Source organism: Salmo trutta, chromosome 19 (assembly GCF_901001165.1).
Source record: "Salmo trutta chromosome 19, fSalTru1.1, whole genome shotgun sequence".
NCBI classification, from domain to species: domain Eukaryota; kingdom Metazoa; phylum Chordata; class Actinopteri; order Salmoniformes; family Salmonidae; genus Salmo; species Salmo trutta.
Genome location: NC_042975.1, coordinates 42,212,821 through 42,238,524, shown reverse-complemented (window position 1 = coordinate 42,238,524; position 25,704 = coordinate 42,212,821). Strand labels below are relative to the sequence as shown.

At 44.5% G+C, this 25,704-nt stretch overlaps 1 protein-coding gene across 1 annotated transcript; it reads left to right on the top strand.

The window, feature by feature from the left end:
• The first annotated feature begins 2,597 nt into the window (after positions 1 to 2,597).
• On the top strand, positions 2,598 to 19,963 carry LOC115153757 (complement C1q-like protein 2). The gene is made up of 4 exons (XM_029699339.1): positions 2,598 to 2,700; positions 17,172 to 17,213; positions 17,468 to 17,596; positions 19,559 to 19,963. Exons 1-4 carry the CDS (start codon positions 2,598 to 2,600, stop codon positions 19,840 to 19,842), a joined length of 558 nt encoding a protein of 185 aa, XP_029555199.1. The 3' UTR covers positions 19,843 to 19,963.
• Positions 19,964 to 25,704: the final 5,741 nt, after the last annotated feature.

Sequence of the window (25,704 nt, the reverse complement as noted above, 5' to 3'; positions counted from 1 at the left end):
GCGGGATGGAGGCAAAAGGCGGTAGCACTCGGGGTCTATGGGTGTGTGTGCGAGGAGCTCAGTGATGGTGTATGGACGGGCCTGTGGTATGAGTCGGTGTGTGGGGCTTGTGTGTTTGTTTGGCGTTGATGTGGAACTGAAGTCTGTGTTTCTGTGGTTTGGTGGTTTGGTGACGGGTTTGACACGTGCAGAAGTGTCCGTCTGGGTTGCAATGAGGGCCTTAGGGTCTGTTTGTGTCTGTGGTGTGACGGAAGGTGGAGCGTCATTTGTGTATATCTGCCCGTCAAGTCTGAATGTGGATGTGGTATTTGCATGTGTGTGGAATGCGCTGGAGGGAATGTGCTCTGTGTGTGAACATATCTGAGACTCAGACCCAGGTTTTAGGTTTGTGGCAAAGTGTCCCTGCTTTTCTCCTTCTTTGTTTGCATCCTTTTCAGCAACGCATTCTGGGAGGTCAGTGACCTGTGATGCATTGGACATTCTAGAGTCCCTTTCCTCGTCTGTCTGTGACACGATGACAGGGTTACAGTGTGTGTTTCTGGTGGAGACGGTCAGTAGCTTTGGATATACATTTGCGTGCATTATTGGTTCGACGACAAATCGCTTATGAGTGTTTGTGTGGTAGGCAGTGGTTTGTTCAGTGTGTGTCTTTGTGAATGTTATCTTATTATGGGATCTGTCTGATGGGTCAGGTGGTTTATTGTATTGCGTCTGCGTCACGATCAATGGTCTCCAGTTAGTCAGGGATGTGGTTGAGGGATGACGCTGAGTAGATGTAGTTGTCTGTGACTCGTTCTCAACACTGTGGGGTGTTTTGGGGGACGTGTAAACTAAGTAAGGGGATGTAGGTGTGTGCGATGTGTTTGAAAGGTTAGGGGTATGGGACAAAGGCTTTGGGCGTGTAGTTGTGTATGGTGTGTTAGGAGTAGTGGTATGTGATGTGTTATAAGGGTTAGCCAGAGTGGCGGTATATGGTGTGTTTGCTGGAGTTGTAGTTGTGTGTGACGTGTTAGCATGGCTAGGGAGTATTCTATATGTCGCCGTAGTAGTTGTGTTTGGGAGTGTTGCTGTTGTCGGGGTGCATACAGGGGTAGGTGGTGCAGCTGTGAGTGCGGTTGGAGACTTAGTGGGTTTAGTGGGATAAGGGGGTGCGCTTCTATGTAATGTCGTAGCAGTGATAGAAAGCGTTGTTGTGTGTGGTGTGTTTTCAGGCTTAGGGGGTGTAATAACACAGGATGGGTTTACATGGTTTGGAGGAGAGGTTCTGTGTGGTGGGTTTACAGGGTAAGGGTGACTAGATGTGATTGGGGGTTTGGGTTGTGTATTTGGATGTGTAAGTGTCTTCGGATGCTTGCGGTGTGTGCGTGGCGTGTTTGGTCTTGTGGCTACGGCGATTTGGAGAGAAAGTTTGAGACGTGTTGGTCGGGGAATCTTACTCAAGTGAGATGGGGTCTCAAGGAAGTTGGCATCTGTACGCCTGGGTTCAATAGTTGCCTTGGTGACTGTAGCCGCCGTTGGGGGTAAGATGGTTGTGAGGCTGGCTGCCTTGTCTGAGTGTGTTTGTGAAGGTGTGTCTAGGGTTTCTACTGAGTCTCTGATAGAGGTATGCAGGGGGTATGTAGGATGGTAGGCATAACCATTAGTCTGTTTCAGATCTCCGTTCTGCCATGCAGGCGCTGGGTTTTCAGGCAGATTGGGGTTGCTGTCTTTGTTGTTATGAATAGGGGGATTACAGTGGGGGTGGGAGGATAGAGAGTCTGTGTGTGTCCATTGGCTTTGTATCCGATCCCTGTCTGCATGCCTCAGAGGAGAGAACGCAGAGTCTCTCTCTTTCTCAGTATGTGAAAGGGGAAGGTTGTTTCTGTCTGTGAGTGAAGGAGGTGCTTTCATGGCTGCTGTTCCTTCAGGGCATGCAGAGGAAGGGCTCTTATCTCCCAGACTGGCAGCTCCAGCTCCAGCTCCAGGGACCACAGTCTGTCTCCCTCCACAGTGGCTGCAGATCCGCTGGGGCATTTGGAGAGGTGGGGGAGCACGTGGTCGTTTTGTATTCCCACAATATAAATGTGCCACAGAATGCTCTTTAGGTTTTGATTGGTCCTCTCCTCTAGAGGACATGGTTGAGACAGGCTCCGCCTCATCACTGCCATCTATACAAATCCCTCCTATAGCCTCAGAGTCAACTACACTGCCATTGGTGTAGCGCATGTCCCGCCTCCCTTTGAGCTTGCTATTCCCCATGCCCCCTGATAAGTGTGGGTTAGTCTTGATTGCCCGGGCATAGCAATAAGTCCCACTTTTTCGTTGGTTGAAGAACACATTCTTTGTGAGCTTACTGGAAATCCCTTCAAAAGTCACACCCTGTTTGATCTTGGAATCTAAACTCCTCTGTTTTGAAATAACCACTCTTTCTCTGACACTATTAGTCTGTCTGATTCCCTCCTCTTCCTTTGGCTCCTTTGGGATGTAGCCATTGGATTTGGGAGAAATCCTGCTGTCTGATTGGACGGGGAATGTGCCAATTAGTTGCGTGCCCTGCAGGATGGGTGGGGCTCTTACACCAGGCGAAGTCTGCACTCCGATGCTGCACTGGGGGCCCCATGTCAGGGGCAGCACTTCCCCGGCCCTTTCCCCTCCTACTGTCCTCCAATCACGTACCCCCACCAGGGCGGGAACTCCTAGTACTGGCACGGCAGTGGTCAGGTCAGCCGCCCGTCTCCCCATCACCTGGTCAACTTGCTCAGAGGCCTGAAAACCCTGGAGAGCTGGTGTCCACCTTCACCATTACATCTATTGGAAAAGTCAATGTTAGTTTACTGTGAAGAGCACATTATGATATCTAATTTTCAAAAGTTAAGTTTATAGTCACTTTGAATGTTTACTCTGTGAAAGGAATATGTACAGGGGAAGAACAATTGAATTCAAACAAAGTACACATCAAGGAAACTGCCAAAGCTGCCCATATGCAGCAGAAATAGAGGACAAGCAGAGGTCTAAAGCTTTGATAGCAGATTGGAGATAGTCATGAATAATGGATATTTTCAGGTCTACCACAGCTTAGAACAAAAAAACATATTAATTTAGATTATACACCTACACTGACAATAGGAGACATTATTTTGTGATATAATGTGTGAGAGGTTGCTTCAGTACTGTGAGCTGGACTGCAGTACCCTTATGACACCAAGTTATCACACAGCAGGACAAAGGGGTGCATGACAGTCAAGAAACAGTCAAGCTAATTGGAGTCCTTCCTATGACCCTTGTTTACTTTTAGCTCATTATATTCCGAGCATAACAGCACGGTCTGCCCAGGCTGTGTTTCCTTCAGAGCTCATACTTCAGACATCATCTAGTCACAGCATGACTCCAGTGCTGACCTCCCTGTCTCCTCGGTTACCTGTGCCCACACTCAGTGGCGGTTCTAGACCATTTCAACTGGGGGGCCAAGCTGGGGCCAGTTGTACTGTTAGAGGGGCCAGTTACATTAGACGTTATTGTTGTCATATTGTTTTCTTCACTGCATTGCAGGCATTAGCAGGCAAAAGACCATGTTCATAATCATCATCGTTGCCACTGTCTAATAACGGATGTAAAAAAAAGAACGATAGCAAACATTTGTTATGTAAAAATGATTTCATACTCCACATTTAGGGGGGCCACAAGGGGGTCCGAAATTGTTGTCACAGGGGCACTGCCCCCCCCCCCCCCCCCAGAACCGCTAGTGCCCACTGGGCAGCCTCTTACACTGTCCTGTCCTCTCCTGCATTTAGCCCACCTTGGGCAGCGGATAATGTATGCATTTATGCTAACGACTTCATTAAAGCCTGACAAGGGGAAATTAATCAGTGGCTGTGTGTGCATTTAACTGACACACTAAATGTCAGGGTACCCGTATGTGAATGTGTGTTTGTTTTACTGATGCATAGAACTACAATTCAGTGGCCAAAGCAAGGACAATAATGTGTGTGTGTGTGTGTGTGTGTGTGTGTGCATGCATGCAAAAACATTTTTTCCCACAGCCCACCCCCACCCTTCATGCATTGCTGTCAGAATTTGAGGCAGATCATCTATTCATTTGAGCCTGCAGGCACCACTCTGTGGCTGTCACATTGTGGATGTCGCTTGGTTACAGTCCAACTGACTCCATCTGATGTCACTCCGGAACAGTTAGTGACAAATGCCTTAACTCCTCTTCAGACACAGCTGATAAAGCTGCCATTAATTCCCTAGCACAGGCAAGAGGGGTAAACTGTGTCATTTCATCGCCACTAGATTACTGCTACCTCATTTATATCCAGGACAGAGCAATACGAAACCTGTGCCATACCTTCACAGTCAATCTTGACAGGGTCACTAAACATGTTCAGGTGACTTACCATTGTTAGCGTTTGTCAAGCCCTGGGTCTAGCTGTGGTTCGACTCACTTTGTCCTAGGTGTTCTTGGTGCAGTGGGGGTCCCCCTTGCCCCCTTACCACCTTGTCCCCCTCTGTGCTCCTCTGCTTCAAGTCTTTGAGGAGGGGGGCACTGAGAGACTCTCTTATAATAAGGTTGAATTTCTTCTCCCTTTCAGTCCCTCGGTGGCACACATAAACTCACATGAATATGCACTATGCAGGCAAAGCCATATTCTCTGGTGGTTAATATTCAAAAAGCTCTGAGTCACTGCTAATCTGGCTCCCTCAGACTAGGCATGTAGTCCAGCTCCGTCCTCAGTTTATTCCCTCTCTGCTTCTCTTGTTTTGGTCCCTCTCCTCCTTCCTGCCTCCCTGCTCACATCACAGCAACATGATGCACTGCCCTCCTCTCAGCAGCACTCTGTCCAACTCTCTTCCACTCTCCCTCTCTCTATCCTTCTTTCTCTCTCACTATTCCCTCTCTTATGCGCACACACACAGATCTATGGCTGGGTGACGGGAATCAGAAATTCTGCTAGAGGGAGAGGGAGAGGGAGAGGGAGAGAGAGAGAGAGAGAGAGAGAGAGAGAGAGAGAGAGATGACTAAAATCACAAGGGAAGGGACTGGGTGAAAAGTACTATCAGACTTGAAAAACAAGACAAGGCAAACTGCTGCAGGGTATCCCACCAGCAGAGGAGACATGACCGTTTTCCCAGTGTCTCCCAACACATCATGTGGGTGATGAGGGTGTTTGACAGCAGTTTCTGTATACTAAACTTTTATGTTTAATCAGAAGATTTTGTGATACAAGAAAGAAAAATATTTTTTAATTTAAATGTAGTTTTTTCCTAATATACTAGTGACAACATGTTATGCTTATATTCTGGAGGTAATACTGCCATAGACTGTGTGTGTGTGTGTGTGTGTGTGTGTGTGTGTGTGTGTGTGTGTGTGTGTGTGTGTGTGTGTGTGTGTGTGTGTGTGTGTGTGTGTGTGTGTGTGTGTGTGTGTGTGTGCGTGTGTGTGTGTGTGTGTGCGTGTGTGCGTGTGCGTGAGAGTGTGTCCATATAACCTTGTGTGTAACCCTACACACAACAGCAGCTGTCAGGTAAAGCTACAATGAAATCCAATATTCATCTTCATAAAATGATGTTATGTTCTCCCTATGCAGGGAATCAGGATTATACTCTGTTTAACTGAAAAGCTGTTTGAAATAACCCAAAAGTTATTTTAACAGTGTGTACAGTGTAACGGCACATTGTTTAACTCTGAGGTAACTACAGCTTGATATTTTATACTTTTTTATTACCCCTTATTCTGAATTGTAGCGCAGTCATAGATTGTTTAGGTTTTTATTGGGTATTGCTGCCATCTACTGTCTCAACATATACCACTCCTCTGAACAACACCACAAACTCATACTTATGATAAGAAGTTATTTCAGTATGTTTAAGTTTTATATATCCATTAAACCCCAGACACTGGCCAATATAATATTGAATCACACACAAGTGTCACATTTTATATTTGTCAGTCTTGCATTTATTAGTGAAAGTAAATTCAAGGATTCAAGGATTATCCTCATCACGTGTCTGGTCTTCATTTCACTTTGGGAAGAGAAGGAAGCCACTGACGGTAGCACGGTTATTTGGGTCTTCAGCAAGCCTCTCACTGGTTTTCATGCATACCCCATCACTCTCCTCCAGATGTGGTACAGCTGGATTAGATGCAAACCTTCTATAACCAGCAGTATCAATTTCATCAACATACAATACTGCCGTAACATTTTTATACAGCTGAGCATCCACATAGTGTAATGGCTGTCTTCATCGTCCTCAGATGAAGGGGAAGAGAAATCAGACCAAAATGCAGCGTGGTAAGTGGTCATAATGATTTTTAATGAGACACTTCAAAAACAAACAGGGAAAACGAAAGCCAACAGTTCTGCCAGGTGAACACACACAAGACAGAAAACAATCACCCACAAAAACCCAAAGGAAAACCAGGCTACTTATGTGTGACTCCCAATCAGCAACAACGAACTACAGCTGTGCCTGATTGGGAGCCACACACGGCCCAAAACAAAGAAATACAAAAACATAGAAAAATGAACATAGAACGCCCACCCAATGTAACACCCTGGCCTAACCAAAATAAAGAACAAAAACCACTCTCTATGGCCAGGGCATTACAGTACCCCCCCCAAAGGTGCGGACTCCGGCCGCAAAACCTGACTCTGAATGGGAGGGTCCGGGTGGGCCTTCTTACGGCGGCGGCTCAGGTGCGGGACGTGGCCTCCGCTCCACCCTCGGCGTCGCCCACTTAGGTGGCGCCCCTGGCCGCGCCGGAGGACTGGCCGCGCCGGAGGACCGGCTGGCGGGCGATTCTGGTTGCGCCCGGTTGGCGGGCGACCCTGGCTGCACCCGGCTGGCGGGCGTCCCTGGTGGCTCCGGCGGCTCCGGGCTGGTGGGCGGCTCCGGCGGCACTGACCCAGGATTCACCAGGCTGGGGAGACATGAAGGAGGCCTGGCCCTGGGCGCAGGCACAGGACTCACCAGGCTTGGGGAGACATGAAGGAGGCCTGGCCCTGGGCGCAGGCACAGGACTCACCGGACTGGCGGGCGGCTCTGGCGGCTCCGGACTGGCGGGCGGCTCTGGCGGCTCCGGACTGACAGGCGGCTCTGGCAGCTCCGGACAGGCGGGCGGCTCGGGCGGCTCCGGACAGGCGGGCGGCTCTGGCGACTCCGGACGGGCAGGTGGCTCTGGCAGCTCCGGACTGGCGGGCAGCTCTGGCGGCTCCGGACTGGCGGGCGGCTCTGGCGGCTCCGGACTGGCGGGCGGCTCTGGCGGCTCCGGACTGGCGGGCGGCTCTGGCGGCTCCGGACTGGCGGGCGGCTCTGGCGGCTCCGGACTGGCGGGCGGCTCTGGCGGCTCTGGCCCAGGACTCACCAGGCTGGGGAGACATGAAGGAGGCCTGGCTCTGGGCGCAGGCACTGGACTCACCAGGCTGGGGAGACCCACTGGAGGCCTGGTCCGTGAAGGAGGCACAGGACTGACCAGGATGGGGAGACCCACTGGAGGCCTGGTCCATGGAGGAGGCACAGGACTGACCAGGATGGGGAGACCCACTGGAGGCCTGTTCCGTGGAGGAGGCACAGGACTGACCAGGATGGGGAGACCCACTGGAGGCCTGGTCCGTGGAGGAGGCACAGGATAAACCGGGCTGTGGGGGAGCACTGGAGTTCTGATCCTTAGCCTTGACACCCTTACTCCAGGCTGAATGCCCACTTTGGCCCGGCACGGGCGGAGAGCAGACATTGGGCGACCTGAGCCCTCCCAGTGCCCTGGAGACACAGTGAGCAGAGCCGGCGCAGGATAGCCTGGACCGAAACGGCGCACCGGAGACCAGACACGCTGAGCTGGCACAATCCGTCCTGGCTCGATGCCCACTCTCGCATGGCACTTGCGGGGGGCTGGCATGTAGCGCTCCGGGCTATCAACGCATACTGGGGACACTGTGCGCTTTACTGCATAACACGGTGCCTGACCAGTACTGCGCTGCCTCCTGTAAGCACGGGGAGTTGGCTCAGGTCTCCAACCTGACTCTGCCACACTCCCCGTGTGATCCCCCCCCAAAACATTTTTTGGGGCTGCCTCTCGTACCTGTTGTGCTCCCTTGCCTCATACCAGCGCCTCTCCGCTCTCGCTGCCGCGATCTGCCACTGTGGGCGGCGATACTCCCCAGCTTGAGCCCATGGTCCTTTACCGTCCAGTATCTCCTCCCATGTCCACGAGTCCTGAACGCTCTTCTCCTGGTGCTGCTCCTTCCTCCAATGCTTGGTCCTTTTCTGGTGGGTGATTCTGTAACGGCTGTCTTCATCGTCCTCAGATGAAGGGGAAGAGAAATCAGACCAAAATGCAGCGTGGTAAGTGGTCATAATGATTTTTAATGAGACACTTCAAAAACAAACAGGGAAAACGAAAGCCAACAGTTCTGCCAGGTGAACACACACAAGACAGAAAACAATCACCCACAAAAACCCAAAGGAAAACCAGGCTACTTATGTGTGACTCCCAATCAGCAACAACGAACTACAGCTGTGCCTGATTGGGAGCCACACACGGCCCAAAACAAAGAAATACAAAAACATAGAAAAATGAACATAGAACGCCCACCCAATGTAACACCCTGGCCTAACCAAAATAAAGAACAAAAACCACTCTCTATGGCCAGGGCGTTACACATAGTTTGCACTGTTACCGCAAAGGGTAAATCTGAAGCAGTAGACCCCTCTCACTGGTGCAGTGAAGATACCTGTTTCAGAGGAAAATCACAGCGAGATCAGTCCTCAGTCTCTCGCTAACATAGAGATGAGCTCCAGTTTAGTTTTTTATTATTCATACTTGTAAATACCGTACCTGTAATGGAGTTCCTGTAGTGGTTTCTGATGTTTGTGAAGATGTTTTTGTTGGCCATGGTTTGAGTGCTGAAAGGCCCTTATTCTCCATTGATTCCCAATGAGGCAGAGAATGCTTGCTACCTTTGGTCTCTCTGTCAAATTACAGGGACAATATACAGTACAACACACGAGGCATCATACGTTGGTTATTCTTCTGGATCTTCCTTGTTTCGGATTTCTCATGATGATTTTTGTGGTAAAAGCTTCCACCAGGTTAGACATTGCTTTCTTTAAGTATTCTTCACGCCAGTCCCATTCAGTTTAGTTTTCGTGATTTATCAAATTATAAATGCTGGTCATACAGGTGTGCAATCTGACTCATATGTATTTTAATTCATGAACAATAATGGACCCATCCGATAAACTGTATTTAATTCAATTTTTTATATTAAGTGTTAATAATATTTGCAATTGTGGTTTTGGGGATGAGACATGTCATACGATACACTAATCTTACTGTTTTTAGCTGCATTGTCTCTTTTCAGGTAGTCCACTTCCTTCTCACTAACTGTCAACCTGGCCTCCGTAGTGGACAGCTCCATTGATTGTGCTGAAATGAATGACAATACTGTTTGACTAAGGGGATTTCTAAAGGTACAGCCTAAGATAAATACTAATCAGCAGCTTCAAATGTTGACAATTATTAGGCCTACCTGTATTCCTACTTCACCCTCACTTGCATTGACTCTGGTCTCCAGGGCTAAGGCAACAAATATTTTAGTATTATTAACAACTTCACGTGAGAATGAATTAAGCATTTTGACCATTTAAAGTTATCTTTATATTTGACCTGCATTGCCATTCCTCAGTTCTACCACTTCTACCACTCTCACCGTCTTTCAGTCTAGCCTCTGTATCTAAAACAACAATAAAGTAAAACATGCATCACTTTTCCCTAAAATGGATCCTATTGGCTACAATATAAATGTGATTTTGGCCATTCGTACAGGCACAACATACCTAGACTTGGTCTTTTCAACTCCTCCACCTGGCGTTTTGTGACAGCTATCTGATCCATCACAATGTCTCTCAGTTCTTTCAGCTCAGGACAGAGGTCAAGTAGGTTGGTTGTCTGTTTGTCATTGGAGGCACCAGCTTCATTTCTCCCAGTCTGATCACTCTCTTCCTGGCTCTGTCCCTCTCCATTGACCCCCCAGCTGACTTCCTCATCATCTTCCTTCCCATGTGCCCCACACAGAGAAACAAGCAACACCAGAGATACTACTAAAACCCTCATCTTCTTTACTCTGTATTACAACCTGCTGGTAGTGTCTGGGCCTTAACACCCTCTTGTTGACATTATGTAACATCAGCTCTCTGTAAAGGGATATAGTAAAAAAAAAGGTCAAACCTAATGATTAATCGTGGAGTCCATAATATTATCTTACAACAGTTCAACTTGAACAAAGTGCTGTGGGGGAGAATCAACCTGTGGAATATGTCAAGGTCTAGTGTTGTAGTATTGTTGTTGTATTTTTGTAGTATCGTGTCTATACCATGTGCAGTGTCTGATTTAAGAGTAGCAACACATTGGACAATTGAAAAATAAATCTTATGTGATTCTACAAAAAATATTTTCCCTCGTTGTCATTGCTCTGTATCTGTTGATCTCATGCTTTCTCTCTGTGTACACCTCTGCCAACCTGTTCCACAATTGTACACTAGATGGCAGTATTGCCCTACAAATCACCTGATTCTGTACAATATGAGTGAATGCAACATGATAATGATAGTTTTATATGAGTGAGAATATATAAATTGGATACATTTCCAATAATAAGTATTGGAATTTATCTTTATGAAAATATTACAATCAATTACCAGTCATTTATGTGCCAATGTATTCCCATAAAAAGGTTGTATCTGTCAAATTGAGTAAAACAAAAACATAATGCTTCGTTATACACTGAGTGTACAATCATTAAGAACACCTGCTCTTTCCATGACAGACTTTCTGCACCGGTTTGAGTGTGTCAAGAACTGTCACGCTGCTGGTTTTTTCACGCTCAACAGTTTCCTGTGTGTAGCAAGAATGGTCCACCTCCCAAAGGACATCCAGCCAACTTGACACAACTGTGGGAAGCATTGGATTCAACATGGGCCAGCATCCCTGTGGAACGCTTCCGACACCTTTTAGAGTTCATCCCAGACGAATTGAGTCTGTTCTGAGGGCAAAGGGGGTACAACTCAATATTAGGAAGGTGTTCTTAATGTTTTGGACACTCAGTGTATATACAGCAGTAACCCTATGATCCATAATGGAACATATACAATACAATGCCTTCAGAAAGTATTCAGACCCCTTGATTTTTTCCAAAGTTTGTTGCGTTACAGCCTTACTCTAAAATGCATTTTTTATACATGTAAAAAACAGAAATACCTTATTTACTTAAGTATTCAGACACTTTGGTATGAGACTCTAAATTGAGCTCAGGTGCATTCTATTTCCATTGATCATCATTGAGACGTTTCTACAACTTGATTGGAGTCCACCTGCGGTAAATTAAATTGATTGGAAATGATTTGTAATGGCATACAACTGTATATTAAAGGTTCCACAGAGCAAAAATCAAGCCATGAGGTTGAAGGAATTGTCCGTAGAGCTCCGAGACAGGATTGTGTCAAGGCACAGATCTGGGGGAGAGTACAAAAAACATGTCTGCAGCATTGAAGGTCCCCAAGAACACAGTGGCCTCCATCATCTTTAAATGGAAGAAGTTTGGAACCACCAAGACTCTTCCTAGAGCTGGCCACCCGGCCAAACTGAGCAATCGGGGGAGAAGGGCCTTGGTCATGGAGGTGACCAAGAACCTGGTCACTCTGACAGAGCTCTAGATTTCCTCTGTGGAGATGGAGAACCTTCCAGAAGGACAAACATCTCTGCAGCGCTCCACCAGTCAGGCCTTTATGGTAGAGTGGCCAGACAGAAGCCATTCCTCAGCAGCGGTGGAAAAAGTACCACATTGTCATACTTGAGTAAAGTAAAGATAGCTTAATAGAAAATTACTCAAGTAAAAGTAAAAGTCACCCAGTAAAATACTACTTGAATAAAAGTAAATATACCTAAGTATCAAAAGTAATTGTTATTTGCTAAAATATACTTGATTATCAAAAGTAAAAGTATAAATCATTTCAAATTCTTTATATTAAGCAAACCAGATGGCACCATTTTCTGGTTTTAACATTTTTCGGATAGCCAGGAGTACTCCAAAACTTTGACTTGATTTAGAAATGAAGCCTTTCCGTTTAGTGAGTCCGCTAGATCAGAGACAGTAGGGATGACCAGGGATGTTCTCTTGATAAGTGTGTGAATTGGACCTTTTCCTGTCCTGCTAAGCACTGAAAATGTAACAAGTACTTTTGAGTGTCACAGAAAATGTATGGAGTAAAACGTACATTATTTTCTTTAGGAATATAGTGAAGTAAAAGTAAAAGTTGTTAAAAACATAAATAGTAAAGTAAAGTTCAGATGCCAAAAAAACTAGTACTCAAAAGTATTTTTACTTAAGTACTTTACACCACTGTTCCTCAGTAAAAGGCACATGGCAGCCCGCTTGGAGTTTGCCAAAAGGCACCTAAAGACAAGATTCTCTGGTCCGACGAAACTAAGACTGAACTCTTTGGCCTGAATGCCAAGCGTCATGTCCCTACGGTGAAGCATGGTGGTGGCAGCATCATGCTGTGGGGATGTTTTTCAGTGGCGGGGACTGCAAGACCAGTCAGGATGGAGTAAAAGATAAACGGAGGAAAGTACAGAGAGATCCTTGATCAGGACCACAGACTGGGGCAAAGGTTTCCCTTCCAACAGGACAATGACCCTAAGCACACAGCCAAGACAACGCAGGAGTGGCTTCGGAAAACAAGTTTCTGAATGTCCTTGAGTGGCCAAGCTAGAGCCCGGACTTGAACCCGATCGAACATCTCGAACCTGAAAATAGCTGTGCAGCAACGCTCCACATCCAAGCTGACATAGCTTGAGAGGATCTGCAGAGGAGAATGGGAGAAACTCCCCAAATACATATGTGCCAAGCTTGTAGTGTCATACCCAAGAAGACTCTAGGCTGTAATCGCTGCCAAAGGTGCTTCAACAAACTACTGAGTAAAGGGTCTGAATACTTATGTAAATGTTTTATTTCAGGGGTTTTTTCAATATAAATTAGCAAAAATGTCCAAACACCTGTTTTTTCTTTGTCATTATGGGGTATTGTGTTTAGATTGATGAGGGGAAAGAACTATTTAATACATTTTAGAATAAGGCTTTAACGCAAAGAAATCTAGAAAAATTCAAGGCGTCTGAATACTTTCCAAAGGCACTGTATATACAAATGTATGCGGACACCCCTTCAAATAAGTGGATTTGGTTATTTCAGCCACACACGTTGCTGACAGGTGTATACGATCAATCACGCAGCCATGCAATCTCCATAGACAAACATTGGCAGTAGAATGGCCTTAATGAAGAGCTCAGTGACATTCAACATGGCACCGTCATAGGATGCCACCTTTCCAACAAGTCAGTTTGTCAAATTTCTGCTCTGCTAGAGACACCCCAGTCAACTGTGAGTGCTGTTATTGTGAAGTGGAATGTCTAGGAGCAACAACGGCTCATCCACGGTATGGTAGGCCATATAAGTTCACAGAACGGTACCGCCGAGTGTTGAAGTGCATAGAGCGTAAAAATCGTCTGTCCTCGGTTGCAACACTCACTACCGAGTTCCAAACTGCCTCTGGATACAACATTAGTGCAAGAACTGTTTGTCAGGAGCTTCATGAAATAGGTTTCCATTGCTGAGCAGCCGCACACAAGTCTAAGATCACCATGCGCAATGCCAAGCGTCGGTGTAAAGCTGATGTAAAGCTTGCCGCCATTGGACTCTGGAGCAGTGGAAACGCACTCACTGGATTGATAAATCACGCTTCACCATCTGGCAGTCTGACGGACGAATGTGGGTTGGGTCGGATGCCAAGAAAACCCTACCTATCCCAATGCGTAGTGCCAACTGTAAAGTTTGGTGGAGGAGGAATAATAATAGTTTGGGGTTGTTTTCATGGTTCAGCCTAGGTCCCTTAGTTTCAGTGAAAGGAAATCTTAATGCTACAGCATACGTTGACATTCTAGGCGATTCTGTGCTTCCAACTTTGTGGAAGTTTGGGGAAGGCCCTTTCCTGTTTCAGCATGACAACGCCCCCGTGCACAAAGCGAGGTCCATACAGAAATAGTTTGTTGAGATCGATGTGGAAGAACTTGACTGGCCTGCACAGAGCTGACTGCGAGCCAGGCGTAATCGCCCAACATCAGTGCCCGACTTCACTAATGCTCTTGTGGCTAAATGGACAGCAGTGATGTTCCAATATTTAGTGGAAAGCCTTCCCAGAAGAGTGGAGGCTGTTTTAGCAGAAAAGGGCATATTAATGCCCATGATTTTGGAATTAAATGTTTGACGAGCAGGTGTCCGCAAACTTTTAGTCATGTAGTGTCGAGCCACATGTCATTTTTCATTTGAATGTGAGGTTGATGCTGTGGAATTGACTGCGAAGAGGGAGGGTATGGAGGGTTCAGTTAATTTCTGAGTTTGAGAATGTGTGTGTGCATGTTTGTTTGTTTGTGTGTGTGTGTGTATGTGTGTTTGTGTTGCAGATCCACAACTAATTACCATAGCCTAGTCCCCATGGCAAGCCATGTGCGTGTTAATTGAAGTACATTGTTATGTTTTACGTAGGCTGAAGTACTTTCTGGTGTATGCTGCATTTATTTACTTCGCCGTTTCCTGAAATCTCAGTGGGACTATGGGGAGAGACTTCTCTCCAGAACATGGTTTTCACATTTATGTAGATGTATGGGTTTTAACCAGGCAGGGATTGAGTGAGAGGTCATCAATAAAACATGACCCCTTGGGGGTCCTGATGACTTCTGCATGGCTTGTCTCACTCCTGGGCTGTTGAAGTTAAGTCTCTTTCCAGAAACCCTTCACCTCCTGCCCTCTTTGTATGAGTCCATGTAAGGCTTCCAGTGCAGTAAAGTCATAAACAAATGAATATTGTGATTCAATAAATCTGTATTGGCCATGAAGGGCAATTTGTCTGCAGCAGAAAAACATAAAAACAAACACAGGACCACGTGAACAACAAAAACAAGTACCAGGGAAATGGGAAGGTAAAAAAAGCAATGATTAAAAAAATAGGAGAAAATAGTACACTATGCCCATTATTAAACTATGTTTAATACAAGTAAAATACAAATGCAATCATTAATACTGCATCACTACTTTTTGCTTGTATGGAGACACACAAACACAAAAAAAATGAAGTTAAGTGTATTCAGACAAGCTAACTCAAAGGAGAGTGAAATGTGACATGCAAAAACTTACAACATATTTCTATGTGCTAAGAGGCCCTGAGAGGACCCATGTGGAGGGAGAGGACCCTGCCATGCCATCTGTGTGTTGGAGTTGCTATTAATGATTCTGTTTAGTGTGAGCAGGGCCGCCGCTCTGGGCTTGGGCTTGTGCCAGACCTTTAGAATCTACTTAACTCTTTCATTTGGGCCAGCTGCACTCATATTCATTTGTCCTATTGGCAGAAGCATTGCAGTGCAGCTAAATTGCCAGCTTCTCATCAAGAAGGCCTTGAAGCTACAGCCACTCTAACAGCCTGCTTGTTTATTACAAAGCCCTTACAGCCGTGGCTTCCAGAAACATGTTTCATTCATGACAGGAAACTGGGGGATGCTAATCAGAATGCAGGTGCTTCTCCACAGGTTACAGATTGACAGATAGAACCACAACATCCGCATGGTGAGTTGAGGACAACTTCTCTATATAAACTCACTGTGTGTGTGTGTGTGTGCGTGCGTGCGTGTGTGTGCATATGTGTGGAGATGTGTATGTCATATGTGTAGTTTGTGTATGGGTGCTGTCTGATGATGCCCTGCATGCATGAGCAGAGCTGAACGGAACATCAGGCGTGGGAGAGGTGTTTTGTTGGTAGTGCCAAGGCGAACGGGGGGGGGGGGGGGACAGAACACTCTCTACAGTACACATCTGAGTAGATGAGTGTTTGACTGGAGGCCCTGCTGCATTTTTTATCCACAGCCAGTAAAATATTCAGAGCTGTTAGTCTGGAGGGGGCCTGGGGCCATATGCACCTGTGAAGGCAGAAGAACAGGTTCCATAGAGAGTCATAATTAAGTAAGACACAGGGAAACTGTGGTAGCATCCGTTCACACACACACACACACACACACACACACACACACACACACACACACACACACACACACACACACACACACACACACATGTGGATGGCGTTCTAAGAGAGACTGTGTAGATACATAAAGATAACAGGCGGGCAAAGGTTTAATGACCCAGTTTAAACCTTACATTCGCATAGCACTCCTTGTAGGCTCTTCAAAGTTAGGAATGACCCACCCTCGTTTTCTGGGTGTGTCAGAAGACTGCCCTGTAAGCAAAATGACGTTGACAAGACGTCTTTTAGACGTTTTTTCCATATGTTGACGTTACGTGCATTTCAGATGCTGAATGAAAGGTTAGAAGACATCTTTTCCGGGGATGAAAATACGTCATACAGACATTGAAATGATGTCTTACACGGACGTCAATAAGATACATTTTCGGGACGTTGAAAATACGTATTTTACAGATATTGAAAATCTGGATGTTCTGGATGTTGAAATCAGGTGCATTTTAGGTGATGAACGAAAGGTCAAAATACATATTTTCCAGACGTTGAAAAGATGTACAGTAATTTACAGACATTGAAAAGACCTCATTGGCCCTGCCCTCTGGGCTCAGGAGATCTCAGACGACCAGTGGAAGGACATGGTCCAGCAAACGCTCCCGACTTGCAAAAGTTCAGAAGACCTGACGCGAGAGCGCCAATATGACTGAATTGCCTCCTTCCCACAGTTTGTCTTTAACTGTGGCCTGCATTTCACCATCACACTTACCTCAGGGGAGTCTGAGCTGAGGTCCTTTGAGTGGGTCATGAGTCCTAGGTGTCTCAATTCTCAAGAGATGAGAGATTGTGCAAACTCCCCTCTATGTCCAATTCCTATTAGATTAGGATATCTCTCCTAAATATTTGTGTTTGAAAGGAGCCTCTGGGTACTCACTACTCCTAACCTAGAGGGCGGCAGGTAGCCTAGCGCTTAAGAGTGTGGGGCCAGTAACCAAAATGTTGCTGGTTCAAATCCCAGAGCCGAGGTGAAAAATATGTCAATGTGCCCTTGAGCAAGGCACTTAACCCTAATTGCTCCTGTAAGTCGCTCTGGATAAGAGTGTCTCTGCTAAAAGACCGAAATGTAAAGGTTGAGAGACTACAGAAGGAGAATGCAGGTAAAACAGATATGGAATTATGGTAATAATATGTAATGTGACTGATTACTTTCTTCCCTTCCATTTGTGAGTGTGAAAAAGTGAATAATCTACATATATAGACAAAGATTTAGATGCACTATTGTAAAGTGGTTGTTCCACTGGATATCATAAGGTGAATGCACCAATTTGTAAGTCGCTCTGGATAAGAGCGTATGCTAAATGACTTAAATGTAATGTAAATGTAATATCATTGTATTCACCTCCATTGACAGAGAGACCTAAGGTCGCATTTTCAACCTCTTTTGGAAAAACTGGACAGCATGGGCCATTCCACACTGCCAGCACCGTGGTCTTCCAGAACATATTCTCAAACACTGGCAACCACTACAACCAAGCTACAGGTACTGTACTGTCTTTGCTTAGTGTAGACCATGTACTTAAATATATATGCATCTAAAGTTTAAAGAGCCTGAAAAACGAGTGAAGGCAGATCATTTTTGACATTACCCACTGGGCACAAACTGGTTGAATCAGCGTTGTTTCAACGTAATTTGTCAATGTATTGTGACGTGAAATCTATGTTTAAAATACATTGGATTTGCAAAAAGTCATCAAAGTAAACTGCTGTTTTGAGGGTGACATTTCAGCCACAAATTATGTTATCATGGTAACCAATTTTCAACATAGACAAACCTTGTATAAAATATGTTACATTTTTACCTTTACCTTTAAAACAACGTGAGCTCTTCAATGTTATATCCAAGAAAAAAAACGAATAATAGGCCGGGCAACACTTCCTGGAGAGTTGATTTACAGCTCTTCATTTGGTCTCCCATCCAGGGTTTTCTTTATCGTGAGAATGATTATTGAGAGAACTCTTACTAATAACAAAACATATTCACTGTTGCTATTAAAGTAATTCCAAAGAGTAGGTTTAACAGAGCAAATTAAATGTAAGCATACCTTATAAGTCATAAATCATCAATGATACTATTTAGGCCTTTAGAGCATTCGCAAAATCATCAACAGCTATTGTTTCAGTTCAACCCAGGGTTGAACTAAAAATAAACATATGATTTAGGCCCAGGGTTTCATGCTTTGGCTGATTTCAAATGTAATCTTCAAGTTAATCATTCATATGTTAGATTAACTTCTCCATCTCAACGGGACAGTTGTAAATCATGCAGCGCCTTGTGTCATGATCGCAGATTTTAGAGAAACAACAAATGTCGGTACATATAATTGTTTTATATCGGCTGAAAGCTTAAATTCTTGTTAATATAACTGCACTGTCCAATTTACAGTAGCTATTACTGTGAAAAAATTCCATGCTATTGTTTGAGGAGAGCTCCTAACAACTTTTTTCACCGCGATAGGTTTGATAAATTCACCTCTGAAGGTTAAATGTGTACTTACATTCTGAAATCTTGCTCTGATTTATCATCTAAAGGGTCCCAGAGATGACATGAGTGTTATTTCGTTAGATAAAATCATTTTTCATATCCTTAAAAGGTCCATATAGCATGCACGATCGATTTTCTATTTCCACTCATTCAATTTGCAAAGAAAGGAATCTGTGAAAATCTAACCCTAAACGTTGTTTCAACCAGTCAAATCATGTGTGTATGTATTCCTCAAAGATCCTACAATGTAACCAGACTTCACTATATCATTAGGGGTGTAGTATATCCTATAGGACACCAAATTTGGTCAGAGAGTGACACCTTCATGGCACGCCGATGACTATGGCGGTCTTCATTTGGATATTTTCACTTAGGGGTGTACTCACTTTTGTTGCCAGCGGTTTAGACATTAATGGCTGTGTGTTGAGTTATTTTGAGGGGACAGCAAATTTACACTGTTAAAAAAGCTGTACACTCACTACTTTACATTGTAGCAAAGTGTCATTTCTTCAGTGTTGTCACATGAAAAGATATACTCAAATATTTACAAAAATGTGAGGGGTGTACTCACTTTTGTGAGATACTGTGTATATATATATATATATATATATTGTATTCCCACTGGAATTTGGTTGTTCTTTTAGATGGTTGAAAGCATAGTTATAACACATTGGGAATTCAACAAACTTCTAGCTGTCTTTTTGAGTGGGTGAAAATAGGTTGGAATCTCATTGATCAACGTCTCAACCAAATATTACCCAAATACATTATGGTTTGAAATTAACTTGTAGAATATTAATAGAGCCTTTGACGATGGTGTCCCAATGGTGTCACATGTTCAAGTTTAATATGTTGTTTTGTGCAATTAGTAGAAGAGAGTTTATATGGTCTAGCCATGTAAGCAGCACAAGTATTGACTGAGGTCTGTACTGATCCCTCCCTGACTTTCTTCTCATCCAGGTGTCTTCACAGCACCGGTGAGAGGGGCCTACTACTTCGGCTTCACTATTGGTGCATATCTCCATTCCACTGTTATGGGCCTAACACTGTTCAAGAATGAACAACAGATAATTCATACAGGGGAGTGGGGTAACCATGGGCAGTTTAGGTATGCATCCAATACCGTCATACTACAGCTGGAGGTGGGAGATGTCGTTTTTATGCAACTCCCTGCAAACTACAGGATGTTTGATGATTTACATCATCGTAACACTTTCACTGGTTTTCTGCTCTACCCTGTGTGAGAAAGTTAACATGTGTTATAATGATGACGTCAGTAAAGTGCTTTTGACCACGTGATTAAATATATATATTTTTTCTTCTACTCACACACACACACACACACACACACACACACACACACACACACACACACACACACACACACACACACACACACACACACACACACACACACACACACACACACACACAAACACACACACTTTTCAACAACACATGCTGCAATATTCACTTTGACCAGTTGGGGGTAGTAGATTCCCACAGTTGGTTGTGTGTTCTTTGATCAAAGGGGATGGATACAGTCAACACAGACCTATTATGTGAATGGTTTGATGGATGAAAATGATCCAACCATTTCAGGTTATAGGTATTTGGGTTATTTTTAGCCAAGTGAAGTTAAATAGAATCATATAGAATGTTTTTAAACATTACAGTTAGAAAATATTTACAAGTACAATAAACAATGTACTGTAATATTGGCCTACCCAGTCTGGTTTAATGCATGTTTTAGACTTTTTAAATAACAATTTTATTTTAGAAATAAGGTATTACGTATAGGCCTATACTTCACCATGTTAACACATATACAGTACCAGTCAAAAGTTTGGACACACCTACTCATTCAAGGGTTTTTCTTTATTTTTACTATATTCTACATTGTAGAATAATAGCAAAGACATCAAAACTATGAAATAACACATATGCAATTATGTAGTAACCAAAAAAGTCTTAAACAAATCTAAATATATTTTATATTTGATATTCTTGAAAGTAGCCACCCTTTGCCTTGATGACAGCTTTGGCATTCTCTCAACCAGCTTCACCTAGAATGCTTTTCCAACAGTCTTGAGGAAGTTCCTACATATGCTGAGCACTTGTTGGCTGCTTTTCCTTCATTTTCCTTTTCCTCCAACTCATCACAAAACATCTCAATTGGGTTGAGGTCAGGTGATTGTAGAGGCCAGATCATCTGATGCAGGACTCCATCACTCTCCTTCTTGGTCAAATAGCCCTTACACAGCCTGGAGGTATGTTTGTGTCATTGTCCTGTTGAAAAGTCACTGACAGTGTCATCAGCAAAGCACCCCCACACTATCACACCTCCTCCTCCATGCATCATGGTGGGAACCACACATGCAGAGATCGTCCGTTCACCTACTCTGCGTCTCAGAAAGACATGGCGGTTGGAACCAAAAATGTCAAATTTGGGCTCATCAGACCAAAGGACAGATTTCCACCAGTCTAATGTCCATTGCTCGTGTTTCTTGGCCCAAGCAAGTCTCTTCTTCTTATTGGTGTCCTTTAGTAGTGGTTTCTTTGCAGCAATTCGACCATGAAGGCCTGATTCACACAGTCTCCTCTGAACAGTTGATGTTGAGATGTGTCTTTTACTTGAACTCTGTGAAGCATTTATTTGGGCTGCAATCTGAGGTGCAGTTAACTCTGGGTCTTCCTTTCCTGTGGCGGTCCTCATGAGAGCCTTTCTGCATTGACTGACCTTCATGTTTTAAAGTAATGATGGTCTGTCGTTTCTCTTTGCTTATTTGAGCTGTTCTTGCCATAATCTGGACTTGGTCTTCTACCAAATAGGGCTATCTTCTGTATACCACCCCTACCTTGTCACAACACAACAGATTGGCTCAAACGTATTAAGAAGGAAAGGAATTCCACAAATTAACTTTTAACAAGGCAGACCTGTTAATTGAAATGGATTCCAGGTGACTACCTCATGAAGCTGGTTGAGAGAATGCCAAGAGTGTACAAAGCCTTCATCAAGGCAAAGGGTGGCTACTTTGAAGAATCTCAAATATAAAATACATTTATATTTGTTAAACACTTTTTTGGTTACTACTTGATTCCATATGTGTTATTTCATAGTTTTGATGTCTTCACTATTATCTACAATTTAGAAAATAGTAAAAATAAAGAAAAACCCTTGAATTAGTAGGTGTGTTCAAACTTTTGGCTGGTACTGTATTTGCTATGCATTGATGTCAGTAAGGATATTTTGTTTTCATTTTTTTTTCTAATAGCAAGTTTTAAGTTTATAGACAATGTGCAATGTTAGTTGATGTAGCCTCTCACAACAAACATAACATCGTTCAATTTCACTTTTGCACTATCAAACCAGATTCAAAAAACAGATACAAGAACACCTAACGGCAGGATTGGGACTTTTTGTATTGTTTTTTGCATTGTGTTATGTATTGTATCATTTATGTAATACGTGGTTGGGTTACGACTGATATTCGGTTGTCTCGCCTGGCTATCTTGAGTTGAATGCACTAGCCGTGGGTCTGTCTAGATGGGAGTGTCTGTTGAATGGCTAAATTCTAATGGAAATGTAGTGCTATGTATGTATATTTATGTATGTTACGTATTTCATTTGTTGTGTTGTTTCCTGTTCGGACCCCAGGAAGAGTAGCCGCTGCCTCGTAGCAGCTAATTGGGGATCCTAATAAATACTGAATACTAAACCACAATTTCTAAATGTATGTATAGGCCTATAGCTGAATCTCTTTTTTTCCTATGTCCTAACTAGAAGTCCACATACATATGAAAGTCAATACATTTTGCCTCCAAACCAGATCTATTTTTAGAGAAGACTTACTTATTTTTATTTTTATCTTAACATGAATATTTCTAACTTTAAAGTTTAAACAGTTCATTTTAAAGGATTTCAGCCTGCAGTTGCATAAAACAGACACCAGATGAGCGCAAGTGAGCAGCACCTAAACCCCGCCCCTAATCCCTCCCCTCCCGCCTAGCCCTCCCATTTCCTGTCAGGACCCCGCCCTCCTTGCGCGCCCCCCTCTCCCTGGCCTCACCCGGCCATCTGCCAGTGAGGCAGACATTTCCTGATTCCCAGCTGCCTCCATTTTCTTCCTGCCTTTCTCTTGAAAACAGGATGACAAGAGGCCTTTCAGTGAGTCAGCCCCCACCCCTCCCTTTCCTTTGTGCAGTTACCCCTAGCAACCAGTACCATAGTGACCTGTAAACATGACACCCTCCACCTCATAAAGACAAACACCCCCCCAAGCCAAGCGCCCGCATACACTGTTATTGTGAGGGGATTTAACGTTTAAAGGGACTGGACTGCACAGATTTGTTGAAGAGCAGGCTAAACTTTGATTATGAAGAATAAGCATTTATATCTGCTGACTCATACGCAGTCACTCACACACAGTGGATAAGAATAACAACGTATATGCTGTCGTTGTATCTTCCCAGTTATTGTGTCCACTTTAAATTACAAAGTACAAAAAAGCTTATTGGTTTAGACCGTTTTCACCGTTGCTGTTGTAACTTTGTTGAACTCTTTTCAGAAATCAGTGTGTTTCACTTTTCGGTAGTTAACTGATTCCTCCATTCACACTTGCAAAAATATTGCAACACAGTTTGGTCTTCACAATGATGATTACTGTTCTGTTCCGTCAATTATTAACTGTTGGCAGTACAACGTGTACAGAGCAGCATTTGACAAGGGAGGGTCAGCGCTGCAGTTCCTGTTAGTGACCAGTAGAGGGCGCTCTTGTGTCATGCTCGACTGCTGTGGGATCAATAGAGTGGAACACGTGACCTCTATTCAGAGAAAGTTCTGACCATATGAGAGGAGAGCAGTGGTAGTATTTCACAGAGAGACGACTCTTTAGAGTTCTCTCTGTGTGTTTAGGCAGAAAGTGTGTGGAGATGTAGTTACACAAAGCAGCATTGCAACACATTCACACAATGAATGCAACTCAGTCCAGGAAAACAGTCCAGGGTAACTCCCCCTAACTCCCTCCCTCTCTTTCCTTGGCTTGCTGGCCTGCCTCACTGATTCAGGCCTTTTAAGGAAATCACAAACGACAGAGGGATAAAGGAGGAGCGAGGAAGGAGTGATTACAGTGGCTGAGTTATACATGGAATGTGTGGGTGTTCAGCATATGAGTTATTGTGTGACTGTTTTATCTCATAGCATAGCCGTGTTCTGTGTGTGTGTGTGTGTGTGTGTGTGTGTGTGTGTGTGTGTGTGTGTGTGTGTGTGTGTGTGTGTGTGTGTGTGTGTGTGTGTGTGTGTATGTGTTAAATGTACATGTTTTAACTGCTCCTGATTGACTAGATCCATTAGCAGCAGTTTTATCATAGACCTTGTGTCTATAATTCTGTTTAGGATCTGAGCCGGTCACACAGAGGCCCGTTCAGTGTGCGTATCCAGGGGCCGAGAGCAGAGGATCAGCTGAGGGAAATCAGGAGGACCATCATGGGTCTCTGTCTGTGATTTATGACGTACGTGGTCATTACCACAATAAGACTGAATAGAACCTTTCTGTCTGTCTCTGGTCGGTGTCAGTTCCAGAAGAATGCAGTAGGGGGTAATGTTTAACCATGAAAGAGAGAGTCTAACACTGGGTGAGAACATCACAGCCATTTAAACACCCCCTACACTGAACCCACTTACTACAGTTTGTTTTTACACTGTCTACATACATTCCAATGTCTACTACTTCCGTACAGGAATGAATGCGTTCGTTCTCTCATGTGGTCCCCCATTGAAGACAGGACCTCTTCCACTTATCCTCATTCACTGGGACTCACACATACTCACACACACGCTCTTCAGCCCTCTCTCTCTCTTTCACACACACACACAGACTGTAGCCAGGCGAGGCCGGAGTAGGGGTTGGGAGGATTTAAATAGGCTGGCACTGCTCTTTGATTCAGTGTGGTGAGAGCAGAGCTGGATCAGTGAAGTCTCCCATCTGTCTCTCCTCTCCCTGTGTGCTCTCTCTCTAATTCCGCCCACAGTTAGCCCTATCAAACTGTCTGTATCATAAATCCACAGGCTAATGATGCTCCTCACTTTCTCTGGGCTGAGGATGTCATACCATCACTCATTTATAAGCGCGCACACACACACACACACACGCACACACACACGCACGCACGCACGCACGCACGCACGCACACACACACACACACACACACACACACACACACACACACACACACACACCACACACACCACACACAAAGACGCACAATAGATAGATGTATAAAGAGACAGTCTCATCCAAGGTCAGGTGGGAGCTGCACCAGTCACATGGTTGCGTGAGGCCTGAGGGCCTGAGGGTTTGACCTCGATTCTCATAAAGGATGCTGTCATACACAACAAACGTGTGATAAATACTGGCCCACAAGCACTTACACACAATAATAGTCACAGTATAGCCTGCAGTGTAATGACACAATAATAAACTGTAGCACACACAGCCACTTGTTTTTAGACTTTACTATCATCACAATTGGCTATGCTGAATTGCAGAACACTGCTCTTTACATGGTCCTGTGGTCTGAGCAACAGCTGTTCCTCCATTCAGGGCATTCTGCTGCTCTCAGAGTTTGGAGTCCTCTCTGTGTCTGCCTGTAGACCCCAGAGCAGGCAGGCAGAGGGGTGGGGGAAGAGGGATTCTCTTAAAGAGTCCCAGCTGCTGGTGTGACCCCTGGTCACAAATCGTATAAGCCCTGGGTCAGCTGCCAGAGTTTATGTATAAAGAACACAGGTGAAGACTTGTTGCACTGAGATTAGGTAAAGGGATTTAACACTTTATACCATATGGTCATAGTGCTATATGAAGGCAAATTGAATGGGGAATTTGGGCAGAAAAAATGCTAGTGAATACAGGGTAGCTCATTGGCCCAGGATCATGGTGCTATGGTGATGAATGACTGGGGTAACAGGTGGTAGCTCCATTAAAGGTGAAGCGTTTCATTTGATTATGGATGTACTGTACGACGTCACAGTGCAATTGTATAGTTTGCAGTCATTGTTTAGCAGGCCTGAGTTCAAATACAAGTAGGAAGTATATGGGGAAATAAGTATC